The sequence below is a fragment of the Meriones unguiculatus genome, chromosome X (genome assembly GCF_030254825.1).
Source record: "Meriones unguiculatus strain TT.TT164.6M chromosome X, Bangor_MerUng_6.1, whole genome shotgun sequence".
In the NCBI taxonomy this organism is placed as follows: Eukaryota; Metazoa; Chordata; class Mammalia; order Rodentia; family Muridae; genus Meriones; species Meriones unguiculatus.
In genome coordinates, this window is record NC_083369.1 from 14,749,677 (window position 1) to 14,773,314 (window position 23,638).

Here is a 23,638-nt window from a genome sequence, read left to right on the forward strand (position 1 = left end):
TCCTCGCAGAGTTGACCATTATGAGGTATACACCCAACAGAATGAAACCATTCCCACACTCTTGTGTATGTATATTTAGAGCAGCATTATTTGTCATATTAAAAAAAGTAGAAACAACCTAAATCCCTAACAACTGGTAAAACTGTGGTCTATTCTTAGAAAGTAATACTATTCAAGCATAAAAAGGAATGCTCTACCTAGCAGTGTATCAAAGCAGGTGCTGAGACTCATAACCAAACCTTGGGCAGAGTGCAGCAGGGAATCATATGAAAGAAAGGGAAGTTAGTAAGACTTGGAGGACAGGAGCTCCACAAGGACCAAATATATCTGGGCACAGGGGTCTTTATGAGACTATTTCTCCAACCAAGGACCATGAATGGATATAACCGAGAATCCCTGCCCAGATATAGCCCATCGCAGCTCAGTATCCAAGTGGGTTACCATAGTAGGGGAAACAGGGACTGTCTCTGACATGAACTCAATAGCTGGCTCTTTACCTCCCCTCCCCCCAAGGGAGGAGCAACCTTGCTGGGCCACATAGGAAGACAATGCAATCATCCCTGATGAGACCTGATAAGCTAGGGTCAGATGGAAGGGGAGGAGGACCTCCCCTATCAGTGGACTTGGAGAGGGGCATGGGAGGAGATGAGGGAGGGTAGGTGGGGATTAGGAGGGAATGAGGGAGGGGCCTACAGCTGGGATACAAAGTGAATAAACTGTAATTAGTATAAAAGATAAAAAATGAAAAAAGGAATGCAGTGTTCATATGTGCTACAGAATGTGTGTACCTTCAAAACATTGTGCTACAGAGGCGTAGCCAGTCATGAAAGATTGCATATTCAATTTATATGAAATGTCCAGAGGGAAAAAATCCATAGGGACAGAAAGTAGATTAGGGGTTACCAGGGGCTGGCTTGCTTAATGTTTTCAGAATTTTTGCTTAGGTTGATGAAAAGGTTTGGATCGTGGTGCCTGTTGCACAATACTGAAAATATAATTAATATCATAGTTGTGCATATTTTAAAATGGTTAAAATGGCAGATTCTGCTATGTATACTTTATTACAATTAAATGATTTTTTTATTCAAGAAAAAATAAAACCAAAATTAATACACACACACACAAATAATGATTGATAAGAAGCTACCACTGGACGGCTTGCATCTTCTGAGAGCCATGAGAGAGGGTCATCCACAGAGACCAAAGAGTGCTTGATCCAGAACAGGCTGGAGCCGAGCTTGAGACAAATGGGGCTGAACTAATGCTGTGTTCACGCCCTGTTCCCACGATAAGAATTACTTGGGGACTTGTTAACCATCCAGAAAGCTGATTCTCAAAGTGCTGTTCAAGGGGTCCTGGGGTCAGTGAGGCCCTCTCTTTTCCAGTTACATGTCTCTGAAACTAGCTGGGTTTCCATCTATATTTCAGCCAAAAGAACATATAGCAACAGATTAAATGGAGGGCAGATATGAACATCCATTCAATTCTGCCACTGTAATTTTTGCAGTTAGAAAAACTGATGGAAGATAGAGGCTCTGTAAACTTTTGCAATGCTATGAGTTTTGGCTAAAGTGGGAATTGCCTATTTGCTGCTGAAACCATTACAGAATTGTGCCTTGGCGGGGGAAGGAAGCACATCTGTGGGTTCCTCAGTTTGTGTAGCTCATGCAACTCAGTTCTCTCTACAGATTTTGTCACACAGGGAACATTCCATCAAATCTCTAAGGAGAAAAGAGTTTTTAAATTAATTTCTTCTTTGACAATTTCATACAGACACAGTCCATTCTGACTCCTCTCATCTCCTACCCTCTCTTACCTCCGTTCCACCCCTGTCAAAACCCCTTTCTTTTCGATGGTCACACCTTTTGTTTTGTTTTGTGGCACACCGAGTTTAACCTGGGCCATCTAATTCAACCATCCCAACGTTAAAAAAATTAATCGTTAAAAGTAATTACCTAGGAGGTGGGTGGCTCTGCAGGTTAAAGCGATTGCTAAGCAAGCCTAAGGACCTGAGTTTGATCCCTAGAACTATTGTAGAAAGCTGATGTTGGTGGTGTGCACTTGTAATTCTAGTACTTCCGTGGTAAGATGGGAGGCAGAAGTAGAATGAATATGAAGCTAACTAGCCTGGAGCACACAGTGCAAGAGAAATTACAAGAAAGACTTTGCCTCCAAACAAGATGAAAAGAGACAGTTGTTCTCTGAAAAGTAGCCTTCTGCCACTTGTGTGCCCCCCAATATATATATGTAATATATATATTAATAAAAATATATATAATAAAATGTAGAATATATTTTTAAAATATATTTTAAACTATATAATAAAATATAATAAAATATATATGCACACATATATCACATAAAACACACACACATGCACATACAAACATATACACATCCCTCATGATAAAAGACAGACACCAAAGAGTGGAAAATGTAAAATACTATCACTCTTGATATTATTGAGATGTAGTCATTTTAGTAAATGTTACTTATGAGTAACATTTCATCATTTATGACTTAATGACTTATCAGTTAATGAGTATCATTTCATCATTTTATACAAATTACAGGCATGTACCACCACTCCTAGTTTTCCAAGTAATTTTTGAAGGTGTAAGGGTTTCTGAGAACAAAAATTTGAGAACTATTGACAGAGAAAAGCAACAGTTGCAAATTGTAATTTAGATAGCTTCCCCGTCTTTCAGCTAAGACTGAACATGGAAATTTTGATTTGGAAAGCTTTTCTTAAGGCCCTGGACTATTTTTGGACAATCATACCAGGTACTTACTTCACTGACGATACTTGGTCCATGTTGAACCAGTGTAAGGGCGTTCCAATTCTAGGAGTGCTTATGGCTGCCAGATAGAGTTAAAACTAGGCGAATCAGGATTGTCATGCCGAAAATGGCTGGACCCGTGCTGGCTGTGTGAGTAGTGACAGAGTTTGATGAGCAGATTCTCACAGCCGGTGCCTAGTGGTGCTAGCTACCCAAGAACAGAAATTGCAGCGGGACACTGAAGAACTTCAGCTGCCTGGGCTTCCCGTGGGGCTTATTTTAAGTCACCTTGTACTGTGTGCACATGGCTGCCATTCAGGTTGTCCACCGAGAAGCTCTGTCCTGGGTTACGTTGGGGGAAGAGTTCAGGCACCTCTGGGGTCTGAACATAATAGCCTAAGGGCGGGGGGAAACGGAGGCAACCGAGAAGATGTAGTTTCAGAAGAGATCTGGGAGGCATGGTGGGCTTTAGGCTGGTAGGACAGGGCAATTGAAGGATACAATGCTTTAATATAGATCACTTCCACTGCTTTCTTTTCTGAGTCCCATTCTAGGCCCATCTGTGATGCACTGGACTCCTACTATATTGCTAGTATAGATGTGGGTGTTCATCCTAATCATCAGTGTTTGGGGACCTTCCACGATCCCCTGAGTTGATTATTTCTCTATCATGTATAACACCAAGCCCTAGCCTTGGTCTGAGACAGGGTCTTGTGTGTTTGCCAGGTTGATCTTGAACTCCTGAACTTACAGTGATCTTTCTGTTTCAGCTTCCCCAGTAGTTGGGGTGACAGGGCATGCCATCACAACCAGCTTCCCTGTGCATACCACTGCAGTGCTTTGCAGTCATCTCTCAGTGCAATCTGTAGAGATTCACTTATGTCTGACTATCTGATTAAGCTATGCCATGAAGACAAAAACTGTCCTAGCCACATTTATGCCTCTAAGCTTGTAATAGGTGTTCAATAATAGTCAGTGAATTAAGGAATGATTGAATTTGTTCAAAGAGTTAGGAAGTAAAGGAATCAGATGTAAAATAAGGGGCTATTGTTAGCCTAAGCTATGTAATGAGACTTCATCTCAGAATTCAAGGGGTGACTCAGTGAGAGTGCTTACTAGTATGCACAAAGCCCTAGGTTTGATCCTCAGCAGTATGAGCATGCATGCACACACCCACACACCCACACACCCACACACACACACAGAGAGAGAGAGAGAGAGAGAGAGAGAGAGAAAGAGAGAGAGAGAGAGAGAGAGAGAGAGAAGAGACAGAGAGAGGACAAAAGAAAGACAGAACAAAATATGAGGTTGGTCTGATTCCAGGGCCTGAAGAACTATTATCTGCATGTCTGCAGTGCAAATGAGAACAAACAGAGCTGACTGCAAGAGATACAGAAGAGAACCTGCAGCCCATGTTGGATGGAGGGGTGAGCAGAGACTATTGAGGGTCATAGCAAAGTTGGTTTCTTTGAACTTGCCACCAGAGTGTTGGCATGGAGACCTACTAGAAAAGTTCTTCCATGACAAGCCAAAAGACCTACTAAGCCTCCTGGTGAGTAAAGAACTTAGATGAGTAAAAATGAATGTGTCTTTCAAAAGAGCAGCACCTCCTGTCTGGTCCCCTTTTCCCTGCTCCCCTGGTCTTCATTGATGGATCCCAGATTATGAAGCACTGAGGAAGGTTTACTAGCTCCGGCAATGTAAGAGAAGGGGAAGGTGGTCCTCAAGAACCAACCTTTTGAGGAAGAAGAAGGCTAGGGTTGCTCTCCAAACCTGAACTGAGCTCAGGTGACCCCTGGCCTAACCACAAATCCTGAGCCTGACATGATTATTATTGCACCTCCAGAAATTTGATGATGGGCACTGCAGAGTCTTGGAGGTAAGAGTGATTCAGGTCCTTTTTTCTGTTTTTTGACTAAGTTCCTTTTGGAAGCTACTGCTATGTGGCTCCAGTGAACTACTTGTGTCTTGGCCCTAGTGTTTCCAAGCCTTGTTTTTTTGAGCATAAGCCACATTTGTGGCTTGAATGCTTCTACCAAAATTTCTGTTAAACTTTAATTTCTTCTTGGAGATGTTAAGAAGGTAGAGATTCACTAGCTCTCTTGGTGCATGCTTGTCATCCCAGCACTTTGGGGGCTGAAGCAGGAGGATTTACAGTTTGAGATCATTCTGGGCTACACAGCAAGACTTTTCCAAACTAACAAATAAAGGTGGAAACTTGATCTGACTGTGGTATCTGGTGGTGGTGTGTTGGGGAGTGTGGCAGTGGGGGTGGTATCATAGAGATGGTTAAGGCTAAAGAGACTTTGAGGGCGAAGCACTAGTGCTACAGGAAGATGTCTTCTGTCTTGTCCCGTGGTGCACTGTGCCACCTTGGGACTCTACCTAGTAGTCCTGTGAATGAAGAGGACCTTCAGATGCATGTGTCTGATCATGAACTCCCTAGCTTAGAAACATTTATAAATTAGACTCTGATCTTCAGTTATTACAATAGAAAGTAGAGCAAGAGGAGACAGAGAGATGGCTCAGCAGTTATGAGCATTGGCTGCTCTTCCAGAGGACCCGGATTTGATTCCTAGCACCCACATGGTGTCTCGCAACCATCTGTAATCCGGTTCTAGGAGATCTGGCATCCTCTTCTGACCTCCTTGGGTGCCAGGTACACACATATATGAAGACAAAACATTCCTAAGAACACAATTTAAAAACTAATAATTAAAAATTGAGAGAACAAAAGCAGAGTAAGACATTAAGGGGAGTGGTAGTAGGGTGACAAGGAAAGGAGTGAACAGTGCTCTTGGCCACCTTTCCTTGTTTTTCTTTTTCTCAAGACAGTGTTTCTCTGTGTAACCCTGGTTGTCTTAGACCCATTTTTTAGACCAGCCTGGCCTCAAACTCACAGAGATCCACCTTCCTCTGCCTTCTTGAGTGCTGGAACTACAGGTGTGCACTGCTATGCCTGACTGGCCACCAGTTCTTATGTCAGATGCTTTCTGGCTGTAGAAACTCTTAAGGTGGCCATCTCGAGCTCTTGAAGGATGCTTCCCGGTCAAATATATGTGATCACACATTATTTTGGGACATTCAGGCCTAGGTGGCTTTCACTGGATCATTATAAACCTCATGAACCCTAAGTTGGGGATTTATGATCGTCACTGTTTTCCTTGACACAGATAGTAATTGGGCAGCACTTTTAGGTTTTATATATTCTTTCTAGGACCATCACTGTTGTTCAAAAGAATTCTGGGAGCCTCACAAAATATATAGGTGGTAAGTTAATACCACATCCTATCATTTATATAGTATTTACCTCGTGTGTACTGAATGATACAATATTGTCAAGTGGTTGTCTAGTCTCTACTTAAACACTTATAGGGACAGGGAACTTGTTCATCATCTTTCCCTTGACACACCCAACTTTATCATAGTCCTATTTAGGGATGCTTAGAACTTGACATTGCACTCTAGATTATTCTGTTATATGATACCTAAGTACTTCCTTGCCCAGGATCTGTAGCATGTTTGCATATATAGAGACATGCATACATGGTATAGGAGTCATGTATGGCTCCGACATTCATTCAGGTGCTTATTCATTCTTTCAACCAATTGGCATTTATTCAAGATTTCCCAAGAGCCTGTTTTGCTCCAGGAATATTCTAACCATGGGGAAGGGATGCAGAGATGACTAAAATGTGCTCTCCGTACATGGTTTCATTTAAGACCAGAGCTGCAGAGCTTACTTTTCTAGATTTTTTTTTTTAGGTTGGTGCAACATAACCTACTGTTTTAGCACTTTGGGAATAGGGTGTCAAACTCTTGTCGATTGATGTAGTGATACTAGCTAATGCATTTTACATCCTCATTTCTAGAATTTATCCTTCTTTTTGAAAATGAGAATAGTTGGGATTACTAGTCTCCATCCACATGCCCCATTGACTGTTACAATGAGTTCATCAGCAAGGAGAAGTCCTCTGCTGTGGCATTCTTCTAGTCTGATCTCCTTTACTTTTATCTACAGGGAAGGAGGACTGACCATTTGGGGTCTTTCTCTGTCTCACTGCTACGGCATTTTTCTTGCACATCCTTGTGTAATATGGTGACTATGGTCTTTCCAAATCAGAGCTAATGGGTCCATTTATATAACAGTAGCCCTGCTTGAAGAGAGATGTCACTTTCTTATTGATTACAACAGATTTTATGAATCTCACAAGCTGTGGCTGATTATCAAGAATTCTAGATAGATAGTTCTGATAGATAGCTTAGGTAAAAGTTTTAAAACCAAGGTCAGTGAGATGGCTCAGTGGTGAAGATACTTGCTGTCTAGCCTGACAATATTAGTTAAATCCCCAGGCCCCATATGGAAGACTCCTGCAAATTGTCCTCTGAATTCCACACACGGTACATGCATTCCTACAGACGGACAGACATAAATACATACATGCACACACTCAAAAGGTAATAAAAGTGAATTAAAAAATAATTCAAGGTGTAGCCAGGCATGATGGTGCATGCTTGTAATCTTAGCACTTGTGGAGTAGAGAAAAGAGGATCAAATGTACAAAGTTATTCTCAGCTAGAAATCAAATTCAAGGCAAGCCTGGGCTGTATAAAGCCCTATCTCAAAACAAAATAAATCAAAACAAAAAAACCCAAAAAACAACCAAAAACAACCAACCAAACCAAACCAAATGAAAAACAATTACAAAAATCACAGTTATCAAGGTGTAAAACTGGGTGTGGTATTACACATCTGTAGTCTTAGCACTCAAGAGGCTGAAATAGGATGATCACCCGATCTAGGGAGTCTGAGGACAACACAGCAAAGCCCTGTCTCAAAATAAAACAAAACAAACAAAAAAACCCATCAAGGTCTGATGCTCATTACTGACATGATAATCCAGGTGGGGTGATGCACACCTGAAAAGTCAGCGCTCAAGAGGCTGATGCAGGATTGTGAGCTTGTGGCCAGCCTGGGATACAGAGCAAGTTTTTAGGCCAGCCTAAGACGCCCTAAGACATAACATTTTTTAAAAATGTAGCTGGCTTTTAATCTTGGAGAATTTTATACACAGTGTCTCTTTTCCATAGCTCAACATAAACAATAGCTTTTGTTTTCCTTAATCCTGTTGGTTCTTCAAAGTAGACATTATCTTTGTTGGGAAACACCCTACTACATCTAGCCCATTGAAATGTCCACTTTGGGGATTCCACTGATCAGCATGCTAGTTAATGATCACATGTTGTACAATAAGCTTTTTTTTTTCAGCATTAGGAACAGAACCATGCAAGGAAGGTAAGTGCTTTTCCACTGAGCTATATTCCCAGCCTTCAATTTAGTTCTTATCATAGTCTTATCTGGTGTTTCAGGTAAGTATCCCCATATATGTGGCTTCTCTATTGGGTACTTAAATTTGGGTGAGCTCTTTTGCTTTTCCTTTTTTGTGTGGTGCTGGGTACAGTGTTGGGAATAGAATCTAGGGCCTGGCCCAAGTTAAGAAGCATTTCACCATTGATCTGTATCTATACCATTGGTTTTGCTTTGCAAATGAACTGGTATCTAACCAGTTTGACTCATAGGTACAAATAGAAAAATAGTGGATGCCTACATGATGGCCAGGATGAGGAAGAACTATCCTAGATTCTAAACCTTTGCCTGCCAGGCTTTCATACCCTTTGTGTACTCAACAAGACTTGTTATCACTTTGATTCCAATATCTTGTACCCCTACTTCTGGAAATATCAGTCAAGAGTCCAGAGCTTTGAAGGCAAGATACCCATGATGATCTGGGAGAGAGAGCTCTGAGGTAGACCACTATTCTTCCTTCTTTTCTTTCTCAGGACTAACACTATCCCACTAATTTACTTATGAACCATTAACAAAAATCTCTTTAGGGTGTTAGTTCTCAAACTGTATCATGATGTGCTTAGGAATTCCCTGGCAAGCTTGATGCCATGCAAGGTGCTTGATCCTGTCCCAAATTTCTGCAGATTTCTATCCCTAAGCAGTTTTCAGGTGATGCTGTTGGGCAAGAGACCACGTGCTCTGAGCACTGCTTCTCTAAGGTAATGTGCTGACAGTTTCCCAGAATCCTCTAGGATGCTGGGTTGATTACAGCCAGTAGGATAATGTCTTCGAGCAGGGAAGTTGACTGGTTTAAAAACTCCTCTCCTCACAGACTACTATTTTAAATTGTTTCATCTTCATATCTGAAGTAAAGGTTCACCAACTAGATCTCTGCCCTTAGAACTCTGGGCCTCCTCAAGTCCCTAATGAAGGTTCCTCTGTGCTCAGTTCTAAATGTTTACAAATGGGAGCTTCGGTAAGAACTGTTGGTTGGGGCTTTCCTAAAGATCCAATAAGTCATGGGACCAGAGCACTAGGTCTTGAAGTAGGCCCCTAGATAATGCTACCACGCTGGATGATGGGGGTCACTTAACTCAAGCTGCATGAGCCTGCCATTGAGAATTCTAATGACCTGAAGAAAAAGCGGCTGGCTAGCCTTTTCATTCTACTGAATGTACAAATCAATAGAATTAGACACTGGTTTATAATATAAAGACAATTTTATTGCCAATAAAAGCCTTTAATAACTCATTTTTTTTCCTGTTTCAGTAGGACCTTATTCTTTCTGATGAAAATCCAGTCACAGCATCTCTCATTAAAAATAAAATTATTTTGAAATAAATAAATATATAAAATAAATAGCATATACATTTCATAAATAGTTTGTCCTTATGCACAGTATCCATGCTTACATTTTAATATCATTTCCTTACAACCTACCCCATATCTCCCACTTCCGGTGGCAGGAAGACTGCATGTCAGGACGAATGAGAGATCTGCAGAGCCAGGGCAGGGATGGCTTGCAGCAGGGCTGGAGCCCCTAGGATTTTCCACATGACTCTCTCCCAAAGCTCTTTTAGGTAGCATCTGCGGCAGAGTTCTTGGTCGTTCGTTTGCACCACATCTCAAGGTATCTGGGTAGATCGTGAGGCAAGAAGGCCTTGGCCCTTAGTAGGGGCTCCCGTTCTTGTCATGCCAGCTCACGGGAAAGAACATGAGTAAAGCAAAAAAGTATATACAAGATTCCCTCGACACTACCCCTCCCCCCATGTCCCTCCCCAAAAATAACCCAACCTTGATATACACTTTGAACAAGGTGACAGCTGGGTCAAGTTGAACAGTAAGTGCTTCTCTGTTATCTAATTGATAGGAAGGAAAAATGGAAAAGCTACGAGTATAAAGTTTGCAGAGCCAACCATGGCCACAGAGTACATGGGTCACAGAGGTGGCACCAGAGGTCCTTTACCTATAGCGGAAGAGGTCTCTGGACATGGAGGGCAACTTAGAAGGATCTACTGGCCTGGGTAAAAAGTGAGTGAATTTCTGGTGTCGTTTAGTCCTGTATCCCTCCCGGGGTGAGCCGTCTTTATTCAGGGCCACATAGTACTGTCTCTCCGAGTCCGAGTGTTTGTACAAGGTGGAGGCATAGGTGTTGTACCAGTTTTCTTCAAACTGTTCCCGGAAAACACATTCGCGTGTGAGTTTCTTCTGTGAGGGTGAGAAAATAAAGCAGAGCTCATTATATGACTTGTCCTCCCATCCCAGCTTGCTGGTGGAGAAACCCTGAAATAGCAACAGCACATTGAGATTAGAAAATTTCAGTCCTGTCTCCCCATGTGACCAAGGTGTCTTTCTTCCAAGCAGTATAAAAACCCTCCCAATTGTAGCTTCTTTATCCCCTTTCATGAGCCACACAAAAATGTTTTTTTGGGTGTGATCTTTCTTGAAGGGAGGAGATTTGGAGGAGCTGGCTCTGGCTGGCTCTTTAAACCCCAGAATTTCCATGACGGCTTTCCAATGCCCCTCTGGCACCCACCAAGCTCACTTCCTACTTATGGTTGGTAATGTTCGAAGGCATTGAGATTACAGTCACCCACATCAACTGGCAGGCAAAGACCATGGGTCTATATAAAGCTGCATGGGAGGTGAGCTGTGATCGCTCCTAATGAGCAGCCTGTCAGTTGGAAAGCTCAGAAAAGATCTCCTTGAAAAGCTCCTCCAATCTGGCTACTTCAAGCTGGCAGCTCCTGGGTCCTCCTGCTTCCCGGCCCTTCTCATACTTTATCTGGGCCTCCATACTGCTTGCTGGGGTGCCCGATACTGAGTGCTGGGGACAGGCCTATCTCCAAGGTGTCAGGGAAAAATGTGTTCTGATTTTATGGGGTATAGCCAGCCAGAAAGCATGCTATGTGACTCAAAAGTCCAAACCAGAATACTGGAATCTTCTGAAAGGGTTAAGGTCAGCAAAGTCACTTACCATGCCCAGTGCTGGGCTAGCTTCCAGAACACAGAAAATGAATTGCAGCCAGCCCATTCCTACCTAGGGGTTGGGGCTGTCACCAGTCCCTGGAACCCTCATTCTTCATTTGTTGGTGTTATTTGGCCTTTGGGGCTCAGCTGAAGCAATCTGGAAACCAGGGACTGGGTTACTAACTTTAGAATCCTTACTGGAAGGGTGGCTCTTGCACTGTATATTATTTTTGTGCCTGCTCATCAGCTACTGCTCTGGGGACCCACTGAAACTAAGATATACACTTTAAACACATTAATGCCCCAAACCCCAAGCATCTACTGACAAGCCAGCGTGGCTTCCTGTTATCATAGCACTAGCAGGCACTCTAACGGAAACTATGAAAGCAAAAGTATCACAGAAAGCCTTGTTTGGATGGAGGGCTGAACAAGTGAAGAAGCATGGTGGCGCAAGGCTCTGGGCAGCCAGGAACAAGAAGATGCAAATCCTTTACAGTCATATAAGGAAAGGGCTTTTTTTTTTTGTCAGGTGCTAGAGAAACAATTTTATCGTTTTGCTCTAGGCTGTCCAAACATCGGTAGTGATAGCCTCTGATAAACAGAAAAGCTGAAACTTACCGATCCATATAGCTCTCCTCGCTCATTCATTCCTAGGTACAGGCCAGAGTCCACTCCTCGGATGCTGATCAGGCCCACAGCCAAGCTGATAAATTCCAGAATTCCTGGGACAAAAATGACACCACCATTCCGTTTCTGACATGGAGCTAGGAGAAAGCTGTTCAGGTGATATGAGCTAGCTACCAGTCATTTACCCTCCCCCCCCCAACTACAGGCAACCCTGGGTATCCATGGAGAATCATCTGATGAAACCGTCTTCTGCAGCAAAAAAAAAAAAAAAAAAAAAAAAAAAAAAAAGAGAAGCTCAGGGGAAGGTGCTCAACCTCTTCAAGCCTCAGTATTTCCATGTATAAAATGGGGAAACAAATCCCAAATCCCTTCCTCTACTTAATACTCTTAGATGTGTGATTTTCTTCTTTGTGGTGCTAGGGTTGGAACTTGAGGCCCTGAGCATGTTAGGAAAGAGTTCTACCACTAGAACTCCCATGCTTCTCAGGCAAAGAAACCACGGGAAGGCTTTCTAACAAATGCTCCATAATTAAGGCATCATTGTAGTCCCTGACACCCCCCTGCATTTTCCTGCTGTCCTCTAGGCTGAGTATATTTTTCACCCTCTCAGTTCTCATGTCCTTAAAAACCACATGGGGCTGTCAACTGCCTGTAACTGACTCTAACGAATGCCACACAGGTCATGCAGTAAGTTTGCTCATCCTGTTTATGGCAGGAGGGAAAAGTTGGTTTGAAAAGCATTCTCAGCTTGTTCAGCCCCAAACTGAGAAGCCTGTTAAAGTTGAGCCATGGCTGAGTTGGCAGGTAGTATTGGACTCCATACCGATTTGAGATGTTGCAACTTTAAGGGGAAAAGGAAGAAATTAGAAATGTCTTTTTAACTGACAAGGTTAGAGGTGAAGACTTGAAAATGTTTTCATTTACCCCATGAGAAAAAGAAAATCAGTTATGTAGCACATAAAGGGATACAGAAACTAAATCCTGGTATACTGAAGAATTCATAATTTTGTTTTAAAATACATTTATTACCCAGGTGAATGTTAACAACTATATTCTTCAATATTCATCTCTCTAACCACATTTTTAGCCGAGAGCAAAAACTCAACACAACTGTCTGAAAGCATACACCGAGCTCACACATCTAAGCTATCTTTCGTGCCAAAAGTACAATTAGTAGGAGTAATATTTTGAATATTCTACATAGGAGGTAGAGCTGATCCCACAAGATAAGAATTTTGAGGCCGTTTAGATGACTCAGAGAGTAGAAAAGGTGCTTGCTACCACGCCTGATGATTTGATTTTGATTCCTGAGACCCACATGATAGAAGGAGAGAACGGACTCTAACCTCTACTTGTGTGCCATGGCATGCGCATCACATCAAATCCCTCTGTGTGTGTGTCTCTCACACATACACAAAGTATAAATATGTAAATGTGATAAGAGAAAGATTTTTTTTTAAATAAGTGGGAAAGTGTCTGGCAGTGTAGCTCAGACTAATCTTCGGCCTCTGTCTCCCAAGCGCTAAAGTCAAAACTTACAAGCACTGTGTTCTGCAATTGAATTGAAAACACCAACAGGAAGTTTTCTATGTTGCTCTAGTGGCTCAGCTGGCAATGGTCAGGCATTCTTTCAATCATGGTGCCTTTGGCAGTATGTACTTGCATGGCTCACTCAGATCTATTTGAAGGATCTATAGTTTTGCCACTAGTCTATGGGACATTAAGGGTTGTTCATTTGGTTTTCACATTCATATCCTCTGAGTCTTATCTTCATTCTGATTATTAATAACTTTAAAAAGTGTCTTATTGTTGTTGTTGTATGTACCATGCATGGCACACGGGTAGAGATCAGAGGACAATTTTGGCAAATCACTTCTCTCTAGTCTGGGATCCAGGGACTGACCTCTAGTTCTCAGGCATGTGCAGCAAGTGCTTTGACTTTGGGGTTAGGGATCTTGTCAGGCTCCTGATCCTTAGCCGCTATTATATACAATGCAGATCGGTTCAGGACGAGAATGCCATATGATGGTAAGGAAGGAAGGGGCAGGCAGTGATTAGATGGGGGCTAATCAAGCACTGACTTCATGAACACAAACCATCAATTGTCTGAAGGAGGCTCTGCCCTGATAAGGCATTTTGATAAACAACTCATAAGAGAACATAGGAGGTTCAGAAGCTCCCTTAACTCAGGAAGACGTACAGCTGAGAGAAATGACAATTAAGATCCAAAGAGGTTTCAAAAGGGTGGAAAATGGGTGGTTCCAACAGAATAAGCATAATTATAGCCAGTAGAAATTATTGTACCTTGGTCCCCCAAACCAGCTTCACAGAATATTTGTGTTCGGGGTTTTGTTAAGGGAAGGTGAGCCTCACATGCACATGCTTAACCTCACTCCTTTGTTCACAGCTTCTTACCATAGTTGCTTTGTCTGAGGGCTTTTCCACCATCCATCTCCCTCTTTACATCTCTGTAGCCTACCCCTATGCACCTGCCACTTCAAAATTGAACTCAGGGCCTTGCACATGCCAGGTAAGGAATCTACCATGGTGGTCTCCCCTAACTGCTGTGTTTTCTCTTCAGAGTATGTGTACCTTTGTATTTCTGTGCACTTCAAAAATTTGTGGTTTTGGTGCTGGAGATTGAACCCAGTACTCAGTGTATGTTGTGTGTATTTTAATTATATGTAAGTCTGCCTGTCTTTACAGTGAGGAAATGTGACCCGGTGAAATTTAAATAGCAATGGCTTCCGGGATTTCATTGAACAGTTGGCTCATTACTATGTTCATTAGCAAAATTATTGAAATGCTAATATAGCTAATATAGGGTTAACAAATGGCTCAGCAGATAAAGGCACCTGCTTCCAAGCCGGCCCACTTGAATTCAATTCCAGGGACCCACCAGGTAGAACTTCCCTAAACTGTCCTTTTGACCTCCACACAACACATGCGGCTGTGGGTGGTAGACATGCCTTGCCCAACACCCCCTCACTCATTCTCTCTCTCTCTCTCTCTCTCTCTCTCTCTCTCTCTCTCTCTCTCATACACACACACACACACACACACACAAAAGAAATAAAACGTAATGATAATTTTTAAAGTTTAAAATCTGACTGGCAAGACGGCTCAGTGGATAAAGTTGACGGCTGCCTGGCCTCCAACCTGAGTTTGATCCCTGGGACTCACATGATAGAAGACTCCTGAATGTACCCTCTTATCTCCACACATGTGCTGGTGCTGCTCCCTTCCTCCCCAATCCACATGACTGAAAATAATATTTCAAAAAGCTAAGTCAAAACAAAACAGGTCAACATTATCTGGGGGTGGAGGCATACAACTGTGCTGCTATTAAGTGGGGTTTGGAGGCAGGAAGATAGGTAATTCAAGACCAGCATGGGATATACAGGGAGAGCTTATCTGGAAAACATAAAACTAAAACAAAATAAAAGAGCAACAACAACAACAAAGCAAACAAACAAACAAACAGACAAACACCAGGGAAATGGACACAGGATTATAATCCCAGGGAGATCCCAAATTTAAGGCCAGCCTGGGGCACATAGTGAAACACTGCCTTAAATGATTTAAATTTGTTTTTTGTTTTTAAGTACATAGTTCAGGTTGGTCTTGAAAGTGAACTCTCTATGCAGTTAAATATGACCTTGAACTCCTGATCTTCCTGCTTCTATCTCCTAGGTGTCGGGACTAAAGACTGTGCACCTTTATGCTTTTTTAAAAATTAAAAATAATTCAAAACCTAGTGTGAAAATAGGAAAAAAAAGTGGAGTAGGCTGTATTCAGAGGGATCTAGTTACTAATATTCGAGCAGGAACTATCCTCTGCTCTGTCCTGGCAGGATCACGCTGGGGTTCTTTGTTTGGCTTTAGTGTGTCTAAAGAGGGCCGTGGAAACACAGAAGCATGCTCAAAGTAGAGTGGCCTGTCTGGAAAGGAGATACACACCATGCCTTGATTCCATGCCGGGTGCTAAACTCGGAGGGACACCAATCTTTGTTACTAAAGGGCTTTGTTTGGCTAGGGCAGGTTGCCTCTCTGCCTCCAATAGCAGCAGTTCCCTCTTCTCTAAGTATCCCGTGTCTCAGACTACTCTGAGCTCATTAAGTAGCATAGGGCAGTCTGTGATCTCACTTTGAGAGACCTAGTGTGAGAACAAAATCATGAAACCCAAGAGGTGTGGCCATTTGAGTCACCACAGTTTTTTCCCCAACTCTCTGTGAACCACGATGCCAAAGGACAGATCATACAGGATGTTGCTTGGGTTGTGTCCAGTAACAGGGGTCTCCAACAGCTGGAATCATCCCTGCCCAGCTGTCTTTGGGCATCATTTGCTTTTGCCAACTTTCCTATTAGTTGGATTCAGACTGTGGGAACCCGGTGGCACATGATGATGGAACAGATATTTCTAAACCTTCTCCTGAATCCAAGCCAGCATGAGAGGGGAGAGAAAACAAGCCATTTTCATGTTTTCCCAGCTACAGCTGGACAGGGGTGTTAACAGAAAAGTACCGAGGCAAAGTATTAAGTAGACAAAGTCTGTCGTCAGTTCTCTCACCCCTTCAAGGCCCAGGGACCTCTGTCTTCTCTGCCTCATCTTGACCTGCCCACCTTATGCTCTGGCATTTTCTTGACAGTTTCCAGACTCTTCTCTTCTTACACCTCTCTCCCCAGGGCCTCAATCAAAATGGATCTGTCCTGGGCCCCACTGTTTCAGAACCTAGCTAGATGACTGGTTAATGTGTCATTTAATCTGGTTCCCTCAGCCATCCTGTCAGACCTTGGGGGCCAAGACAGTGCTGCCCTGGCCCTTTGCCAAATAAGAACCAGATTGCTTAAAACCCAAAGCAGCTGCAGCAGCCTGCTCCATCCCACCTGGCAGGAGGCCTCTACTGGAGTCTGGCTCCCAAGGCTGGCTCTGTCAGTCCACAGGTGCCCCTCAGGAATGCCAGGCTCCTGTGAACCTCACATAAATGCCACCAGCCAGGCAGGGACTGAAACACTCCTGGCTACCAACTGCAGATGGAGAGCAGGGAGCATGTGCAATGCCAACAGGTTATTATTTGGAGTCGCGGCTGCACTTGGGCTCAGCCTACCTTGTTTAGAACACATGGATTCCTGGGTATTCCTTGGGGGCCCTGCTCTCCAATTACAACAAATAGCTATTTACTTTACATGGCCTTTGGAGACTCCCTCCTTCCCTCCAAGCAGAAATCTATAATATTTTATATCTTAAGTCTGGCCTACTTTACCCTGCTGGAATGTTGACTGCTAAAGCACTTATGGAATGTTAAAGTTTCGATTTATTGAATACTTGGCTGATTAACTCAAATGTGGAGGGCAGAAAGTGTGAGCGAACTCAACCACCACCTCGTCCTGTGCCAAAAGCTAAACTGAATAAGAGCGTGTTTGAAAGTTGGCAGGGGAGGTTACAAAGAGACAGCTTTGACCAGTTATCATTTCCTTTCCTGGAAATACTGGTAACTACCAAAAACTCAGGGAAGCAGGGAAGGGAAAAGGTGATGTGGTGGTGGTCTCAGGCGACTTGGTTTTTCTAAAAGGCCAAACCCAAGCCCAAAGCAAGCCAGTTAAGCAGCAGTGTAAACATCCCTCCTCAGCCAGCTTTACTTCCTTTGGTTTCTCCTTAAACTTAACACCCTTAGCAGGTCTGGGAGATGAAAAGAAATCAAAATGTGTCTTTAGGGAGGCAATTAAAGACCACTTATCCCAAAAGCCTATTACTGATTTATGTCGACCTTGCAGGCTATTGGGCTCAGCTCAAGCACGGAGACGGACAAACACTTGGAGCAACTGGGAGCAATGCAGTTTCACCCATTTCAACGCCCCTGCCCCATGTCTCACCATCATTCCGTGACTTTGCTTTTATATTTATACACATAACTGTGCACACATATATGCTTCTTTTATATACGAACTAGTCCAATATCTTTAGGCCATTTCTGGGAGCCTCTTGAGTTCAGGGTGGGAATCCTGGGACTCCTTATGAGGAGGAACAAAAGGGGGACTGCAAAATCACAAGTGATGGAAGGGAAAGAAGCCAAGCTAACACTCCCTCTCCTCCCACCCCACCTCATCACCCTTTTGAGGACCTGCTGCAAGTTTATACAGACACCTGCACCCCTCCATTACCCCTCCCAACCTACTGTACTCTAGCTCTGTTTGAGTGCATTTTTCCAGGATGACATAGACCTCATTAGGGTTCCTGCCTGCTCCCAGCAAGGAAGACCAACCCTGGTCCTAGTTGTTTGCTAGGCTCGGCCTTAAGCTGGCAATTGTCTGCCCCCCCCTTTCTTTCTTTCTTTCTTTCTTTCTTTCTTTCTTTCTTTCTTTCTTTCTTTCTTTCTTTCTTTCTTTCTTTCTTTCTCTTTCTTTTCCTTCCTTCCTTCCTTCCTTCCTTCCTTCCTCTCTCTCACTGAGTATTCCATATGAAGTTCTAGGAAAGTATGTAGAATGGGAAGATGGGAAAAAATTAACGATGTTCTGTTTGAGGGTAGGAAGAGCTTCCATACTGGCTTGGGAGTAGAAAGTGCCCTTTTTGCATTACAAGGACCTTGGAAGGAAGCAGAAGACACAGAAGTGTAGCTGTCACAGCACCTGCTTCATAGCTTAATAAAGAGTAAGAAATCGAAAATAAAAAGAATGGCAAATTACTGAAGAGGGAACCTTCAGTAATTTCTAACCTTGCTTAGAAACCTAAGGACTTCCGTCCCAGATCAAGGTTCATATTAATCGTGTAATTAGTTCTGTATGTGAGAAGGCAGCTGTTTGCTCTGAACAATCTGTACAGTTGCGGGCAGGCAGAGGCAATCCTGCCTGGAGATTAGACATTTCCTGTCCTGGGCCCAAGGGACACCTGTTTCTGGGGCTGGCAGTGGGCTCAGAACAGTTTCTTCACGTGGGCAAGGCGTTAGTTCTGGGCAAAAGATGCCCAAGATTTGTTCTTACGCTAAGGACACAGCGAGTTTCTCCTAGATTCTCAGATATCCGGCTCATGCCTTACTGACTGGATTGGCTCCTTCCCTAGGCAGAGCTATCCCAAGGATGACCAGTGTCATGACTGCAGGGTCCCCGCCAGATAAAAGTGGTTCGGGTGCGGGACACGGATCCACCACGCCCCGTGGCCCATGGCCCGTGGCGGTTCCTGCTTTGGGCGATCCCCCGAGACGCGCCTGCCACCCTCGAGGGTATGCCAGCCGCAGTCCCCTGCCTCCTAGGCGAGGACTCTCACTCTCCAGGCTCCACCTGCTTCCATCCGAGGCCCGACGTTGGGCTCTCCCAAGGATCCCCTAGCTCCAGGAGGAGGGAGGGTGGAGCGGCTGGAAGAGGCCGAGCCGCCATGCGCCTCCGCCCCCTCCCGGAGCGTCGCGGGGCGCGGGGGTCCCCGGGGCGCCACGAGGCTTAGGGCCCTGCCACCGTGTCCTGCCCCGACGGGCCCGGACCGCACCCGACCCGGGGAGGCTCAGCGGGGCCCCTGCACGACAACCCCTCGCTGTCGGCTCTCCCTTATGCGGTCCACCCACCTCTCCCACCCCCACCCTGGCTGCGTCCTCACCGAAGCGGCTGTGGTCGTGGCGGGTGCCGTGCACCGTGCCGTTGGGGAAGATCTCCAGGTGGAAGCCCGTGCGGCAGTAGAGCTGGCGGCGCCTCAGGATTCCCTTCAGGTGGGCGAAGTCTGTGGGCGAGCCCCGCTGCAGCTTCCCCTCGATCTGGCCCAGGCGCTCGTTCAGGAAACCCGGGGAATCAGTTAAGGGCAAGTTCCCCAGGGACGAGGAGAAGCCGTGCAGGTCCCAGTCCAAGGAGGCAAAGACGCCCCCCACCTCCGCCATTGCGGGGCTGAGCTGGGGCCGCGGGGCGCGAACTGCCTCTCCTTGTGGCGGGCGCGGGCTGGTCGGCGGCTCTCGCTCGCTGCTCGGCTCCGCGCTCTGCCTAGCTGCAGCACACGTCTGTTCGCGTCCAAAGAACTTCTCAGCGGCGGGGAGCGTGAGGCAGCGCGCTCCTGACCTTGCTCTCAGTTAAAGTGCGGCTTCCCCTCCGCATCCATCTCTCCTGGCCTCTCATAGCTGGCTTCGTGGAACTATCAGATGCAAAGGGCACTTTATATACGTACCCACTCCCCTTCCATTGACATATTGGATATTTAAATACAAGCCACACCTCACTGGCATCCCCTCAGAGATTGGTGTGTGGGTTCTTTCCCTTTTTCCCCCCTTCTCGTATCCATTTGGCTCTTTTTGGGAGAGGGGGGTGGAGGGGGAGCGAGCAAACGAGCGAGCTTCACTCCCTTTTATTATGAAAAAAAAAATGGCAGTGAAAAGCTACACATTGCAGTGAGGCATAACTGCTTTTGGCAGGTTTTCTTAAACTGCTGATGAAATAACGGAGCCCAGTACGTGGAGGCCATCGGCGCCCACGGCCACGCAGGCCAGTTCCTTGGGGGTCTGCCGGTCGGTCTGCTCCAAGGACCATCCCCACTTCCCACGCACACATCCTCCGGTTGCTCCCCTCTGGAAAGTGCCTGAGACCAGGGCTCGGGGAAGGCGTCTTCGCTCTGCTGAGCCCCTCTTCTCTAGCCCAAAAGTGACGGCGGAAAAGGGCGTCTGGCCTGGGACAGGAGCGCTCCGGTTCCTTTGTTCCGCTGTCCCCTAGTCCCACTCCCCACCTGTAGATCTGCAGGGGGCTGAGAAAAAAGATCCGGAAGCTGAAAGCAGTTGCAACAGTAAGGGCTGCAAGGTGGTGGAGGTCCCAGCAGATGCCAGGAGCGGGACGGGGCGCGGGGGGGGGGGGGAGGGGGAGCTTAAGGGGTCTGGGAGGAGCAGAAAACCACAGTTGGGAAAGAAGATTTTTAAGAACGGATGCTGTGGCTTAGGCGTAGAGGGGTGAGAGGTAAGAATTAGAAAGCGATCTTTTTGAAAAATGATCTCCGTGGCTTTCTGGGGGCGTTTTTTTTTTTTTTTTTTTAACAAGGCTCAGGAGAGCAAGCTCGAGGAGAAGCCATTGGAAGTCTGGTGGGGGCTTCCCCCCACTTTTCTTGTTGGAAACAGGTGTTTCTTTGCTTTGTCCTGTGTCGTGTTCCAAGATACTTTATCAGGAAGAGCGGCAGTCGGGAGTGGGAACTGGCGGCTGCCAGGAGGAGAGTCTGGGTGGAGAGGACCTGGCGAGCAGGTGCCTGCCTGCCTTAAGGCCCTCCACCTCTGCCCCGCACCTGAACCCCACGGTCTCTCTGGGGGCTCTGGCGCTCAGCCTCCTTTTTGCTAATCAAATGGTGTTGTTGCTCACAGTTTTCACACGCAGCAGGCGCAGCAGGCGCTGGCCGCCTTCCCAGGTTCCGGTAGTGACTGAACTCTTAATTCTACCCTTCCGCGCCTTTCCTGCGCCTCCTGCTGGAGACCCCTCTGAGCAGCAAGTTCAAATTCAGTGTTACTATACAAAAACAAAAATAAAAACAAAAAACGAGTAAACAAGATTCTCCACAACTCAGGCTCTACTCTTAGGCTCCCACCGGCACCCCGTGCTCACTTCCTGGAACCGTAGCCATTAGTAGGTTGGAACAACATTGTGGCTTGGTCCTGCTGTGCCTCTTTAGCTCAGGGCCAAGCATAATGCCTGACACATGTAGGTACTCAAAAGCTATGCTCTTAGCAGCAGAGAACACAGATGCAAATTATCAACCAGTTATAATGAATCCACAAACGCAAAACTTGGAATCTACAGGCTCGAGGAAATGGCTCAGCGATGAAAAGCGAGTGTTTCTCTTCTAGAGGACTCAAGTTCTGTTCCTACCACCCATGTTGTCTCAATTATGCCTGCAATTTCAGTACCAGAGGATCTGATGCCCTCTTCTGGTGTCTACAGGCACCCATACCCATGTGCACACATGCATGTCACATAATTTTAAAGATTAAAAAAAACCTTTGAAAGGGTGGAGTTCTTATTAGAACATGTATAAAGGAATCTACAGTGTGTCTTGATTTACTTTAAAAGTTTCCCAAGTAAGAGCCTATTGTGGTTTCACCCACCTGTAATTCCACCACTTGTAGGATTGAGAGTATGAGGGTAGCCCAAGCTGCATAGGAAGAATGTGTCTCACATGAAGGAATGGGCAAACAAAAAGAAATTATCCAAAATGCTGAGCATAGTTACTCACACTTGCAATCTCAACACATTGGAGGATCAGGAGTTCAAGATTAGACTGGACTACATGAGACACTGACACAACAACAACAACAAAACAGAGATTTATGGTGATGTGTGGATTCATGAAGTAGAGAGAGAAAGCTGATCTAGGTAGGAGTCCTGGACCCATTCTGGGCTAAGGTGACTTTTATAATGAATGTGCCCTGAGGCAAAGATGGGAAGAAGGGTTTGTTGTTTGTTTGTTTGTTTGTTTGTTTTGCAGAGTCAGAAGGTTCACTTCTCAAAAGGAGAAAATAGTAACAAAGAAATGGAAAAAAGATAATTGTTAAAGTCTAATTCTTGAAGATTTTAATAAGAGTCAAGTGCAAAACTATAGATGAAACAGCTTTGAGAAACATGCACTATAAAAATGTAGATGTCTCTGATAAAATAAACCACAAATTTCATTTATTTTTATATTTTTGATATATATAAATATATACTTTATATATTTATAGATAGATTTTATATATTTATATCTTATTGAACATATATATTCTTTTTTTCATACAGTATATCCTGATTATAACTTCCCTTCCTTCTCCTCCTCCCAGTTTTTCCTCCCTCCCCTCCAGATAATTTCTGTCTCTCGTTAGAAAAGAACAGGTTTCTAAGAGATAACAAAATGTGACAGGATAAAATCTAATAAGATAAAGCAAAACAATCATATCAAAGTTGCACATAGCAAACCAACAGTAGGAAAAAGAGTCCCAAGAACCAGCAAAAGAGTCAGAGGCACACTCATTCTGACAGTCAGGAGTCCCATAAAACTACTAAACTAATATCTATAATATATACGCAGAGGACCTGTTGTAGGTCCATATAGGCCCTGTGCTTGCTGCTTCAGCCTCTGTGAACTCATATGTGCCTTGCTTAGTTGATTCAGAAGGTATTGTTCTCCTGATGTCCTCCATTCCCTTTGGCTCTTACACTCTTTCCACTCCTTCTATGGGATTCTGAGCTCTGAGGGGAAGGATTTGATGGAGACCTCCCATTTAGACTCTATTCTGCATGTCTGGCTGTTCCCATCTGCTACCAGAGGAAGCCTCTCTGATGATGAGTGGAGATGTATAATATCACTAGCAATCTTTTTTATTGTTTGGTTTTACCCTAGGTTTCTGGACTATCTAGTCTCTGGGTCTTGGTTCCCAAGTAGCACTGGATGTGAGTTCCTTTTTCTGGAGTGGGCCTTAGGTCAATCTGACATTTTGGGGCTACTCCTACAAGTTCTGTGCCACCATTGCCTAAGCATATTTTGTAGGCAGGACATATTGTAGGTGAAAGGTTTAGTGGCAGGGTTGGTATCCACATTTCTCTTTTGGTAACTTGCAAAGTACCTTCTTAAACCAGAGACTAGAATGTAGGGTTACTTCTCTGTGTTCAATGAATTGTGTGGGTGTTATACTCTGCAATGGGACCCTACTGTCGGTTTGTAGAGAACAATCTCTTGTTTTTGCCACAGCCTGGGTTATCTGGTGATCTCCATTGGAACCCCATGGCCACCAAGTCAAATGGATGCAACCTAGTCCTGCCACTGGAAGATTTTCTTGGACACAAGATATGGCTAGTTGAGACTCTGTACTACTCATTACTAGGAATCCTCATTAGGATCACCAGGTTTCAGCACTACCTTCTATGTTCATCCCCAATTTCAGCTATCTCTTCCCATATGCTCTCTAGTCAACCCATCTCATCCCCCACACCTGATC

The 23,638-nt window shown here is 44.6% G+C and overlaps 1 protein-coding gene across 1 annotated transcript; it reads right to left on the reverse strand.

Annotated features, from left to right (window-relative positions):
- Positions 1-9,358: 9,358 nt before the first annotated feature.
- Fgf16 (fibroblast growth factor 16) lies at positions 9,359-19,965 on the reverse strand. The gene is made up of 3 exons (XM_060375023.1): positions 19,309-19,965; positions 11,716-11,819; positions 9,359-10,335 (listed from the first exon to the last, which is right to left on the reverse strand). Exons 1-3 carry the CDS (start codon positions 19,580-19,582, stop codon positions 10,090-10,092), a joined length of 624 nt encoding a protein of 207 aa, XP_060231006.1. The 5' UTR covers positions 19,583-19,965; the 3' UTR covers positions 9,359-10,089.
- Between the last annotated feature and the right edge of the window lie 3,673 nt (positions 19,966-23,638).

Bases quoted from the DNA above. Each gene is read 5' to 3' on its own strand.
- Fgf16 (XM_060375023.1), bottom strand. From the start codon at position 19,582: ATGGCGGAGGTGGGGGGCGTCTTTGCCTCCTTGGACTGGGACCTGCAC. The intron at 11,820-19,308 runs GTGAGGACGCAG...TTTTTGTCCCAG, and splicing joins CCACGACCACAGCCGCTTCG to GAATTCTGGAATTTATCAGC. The intron at 10,336-11,715 runs GTAAGTTTCAGC...TCACCCTCACAG, and splicing joins GAGGAGAGCTATATGGATCG to AAGAAACTCACACGCGAATG.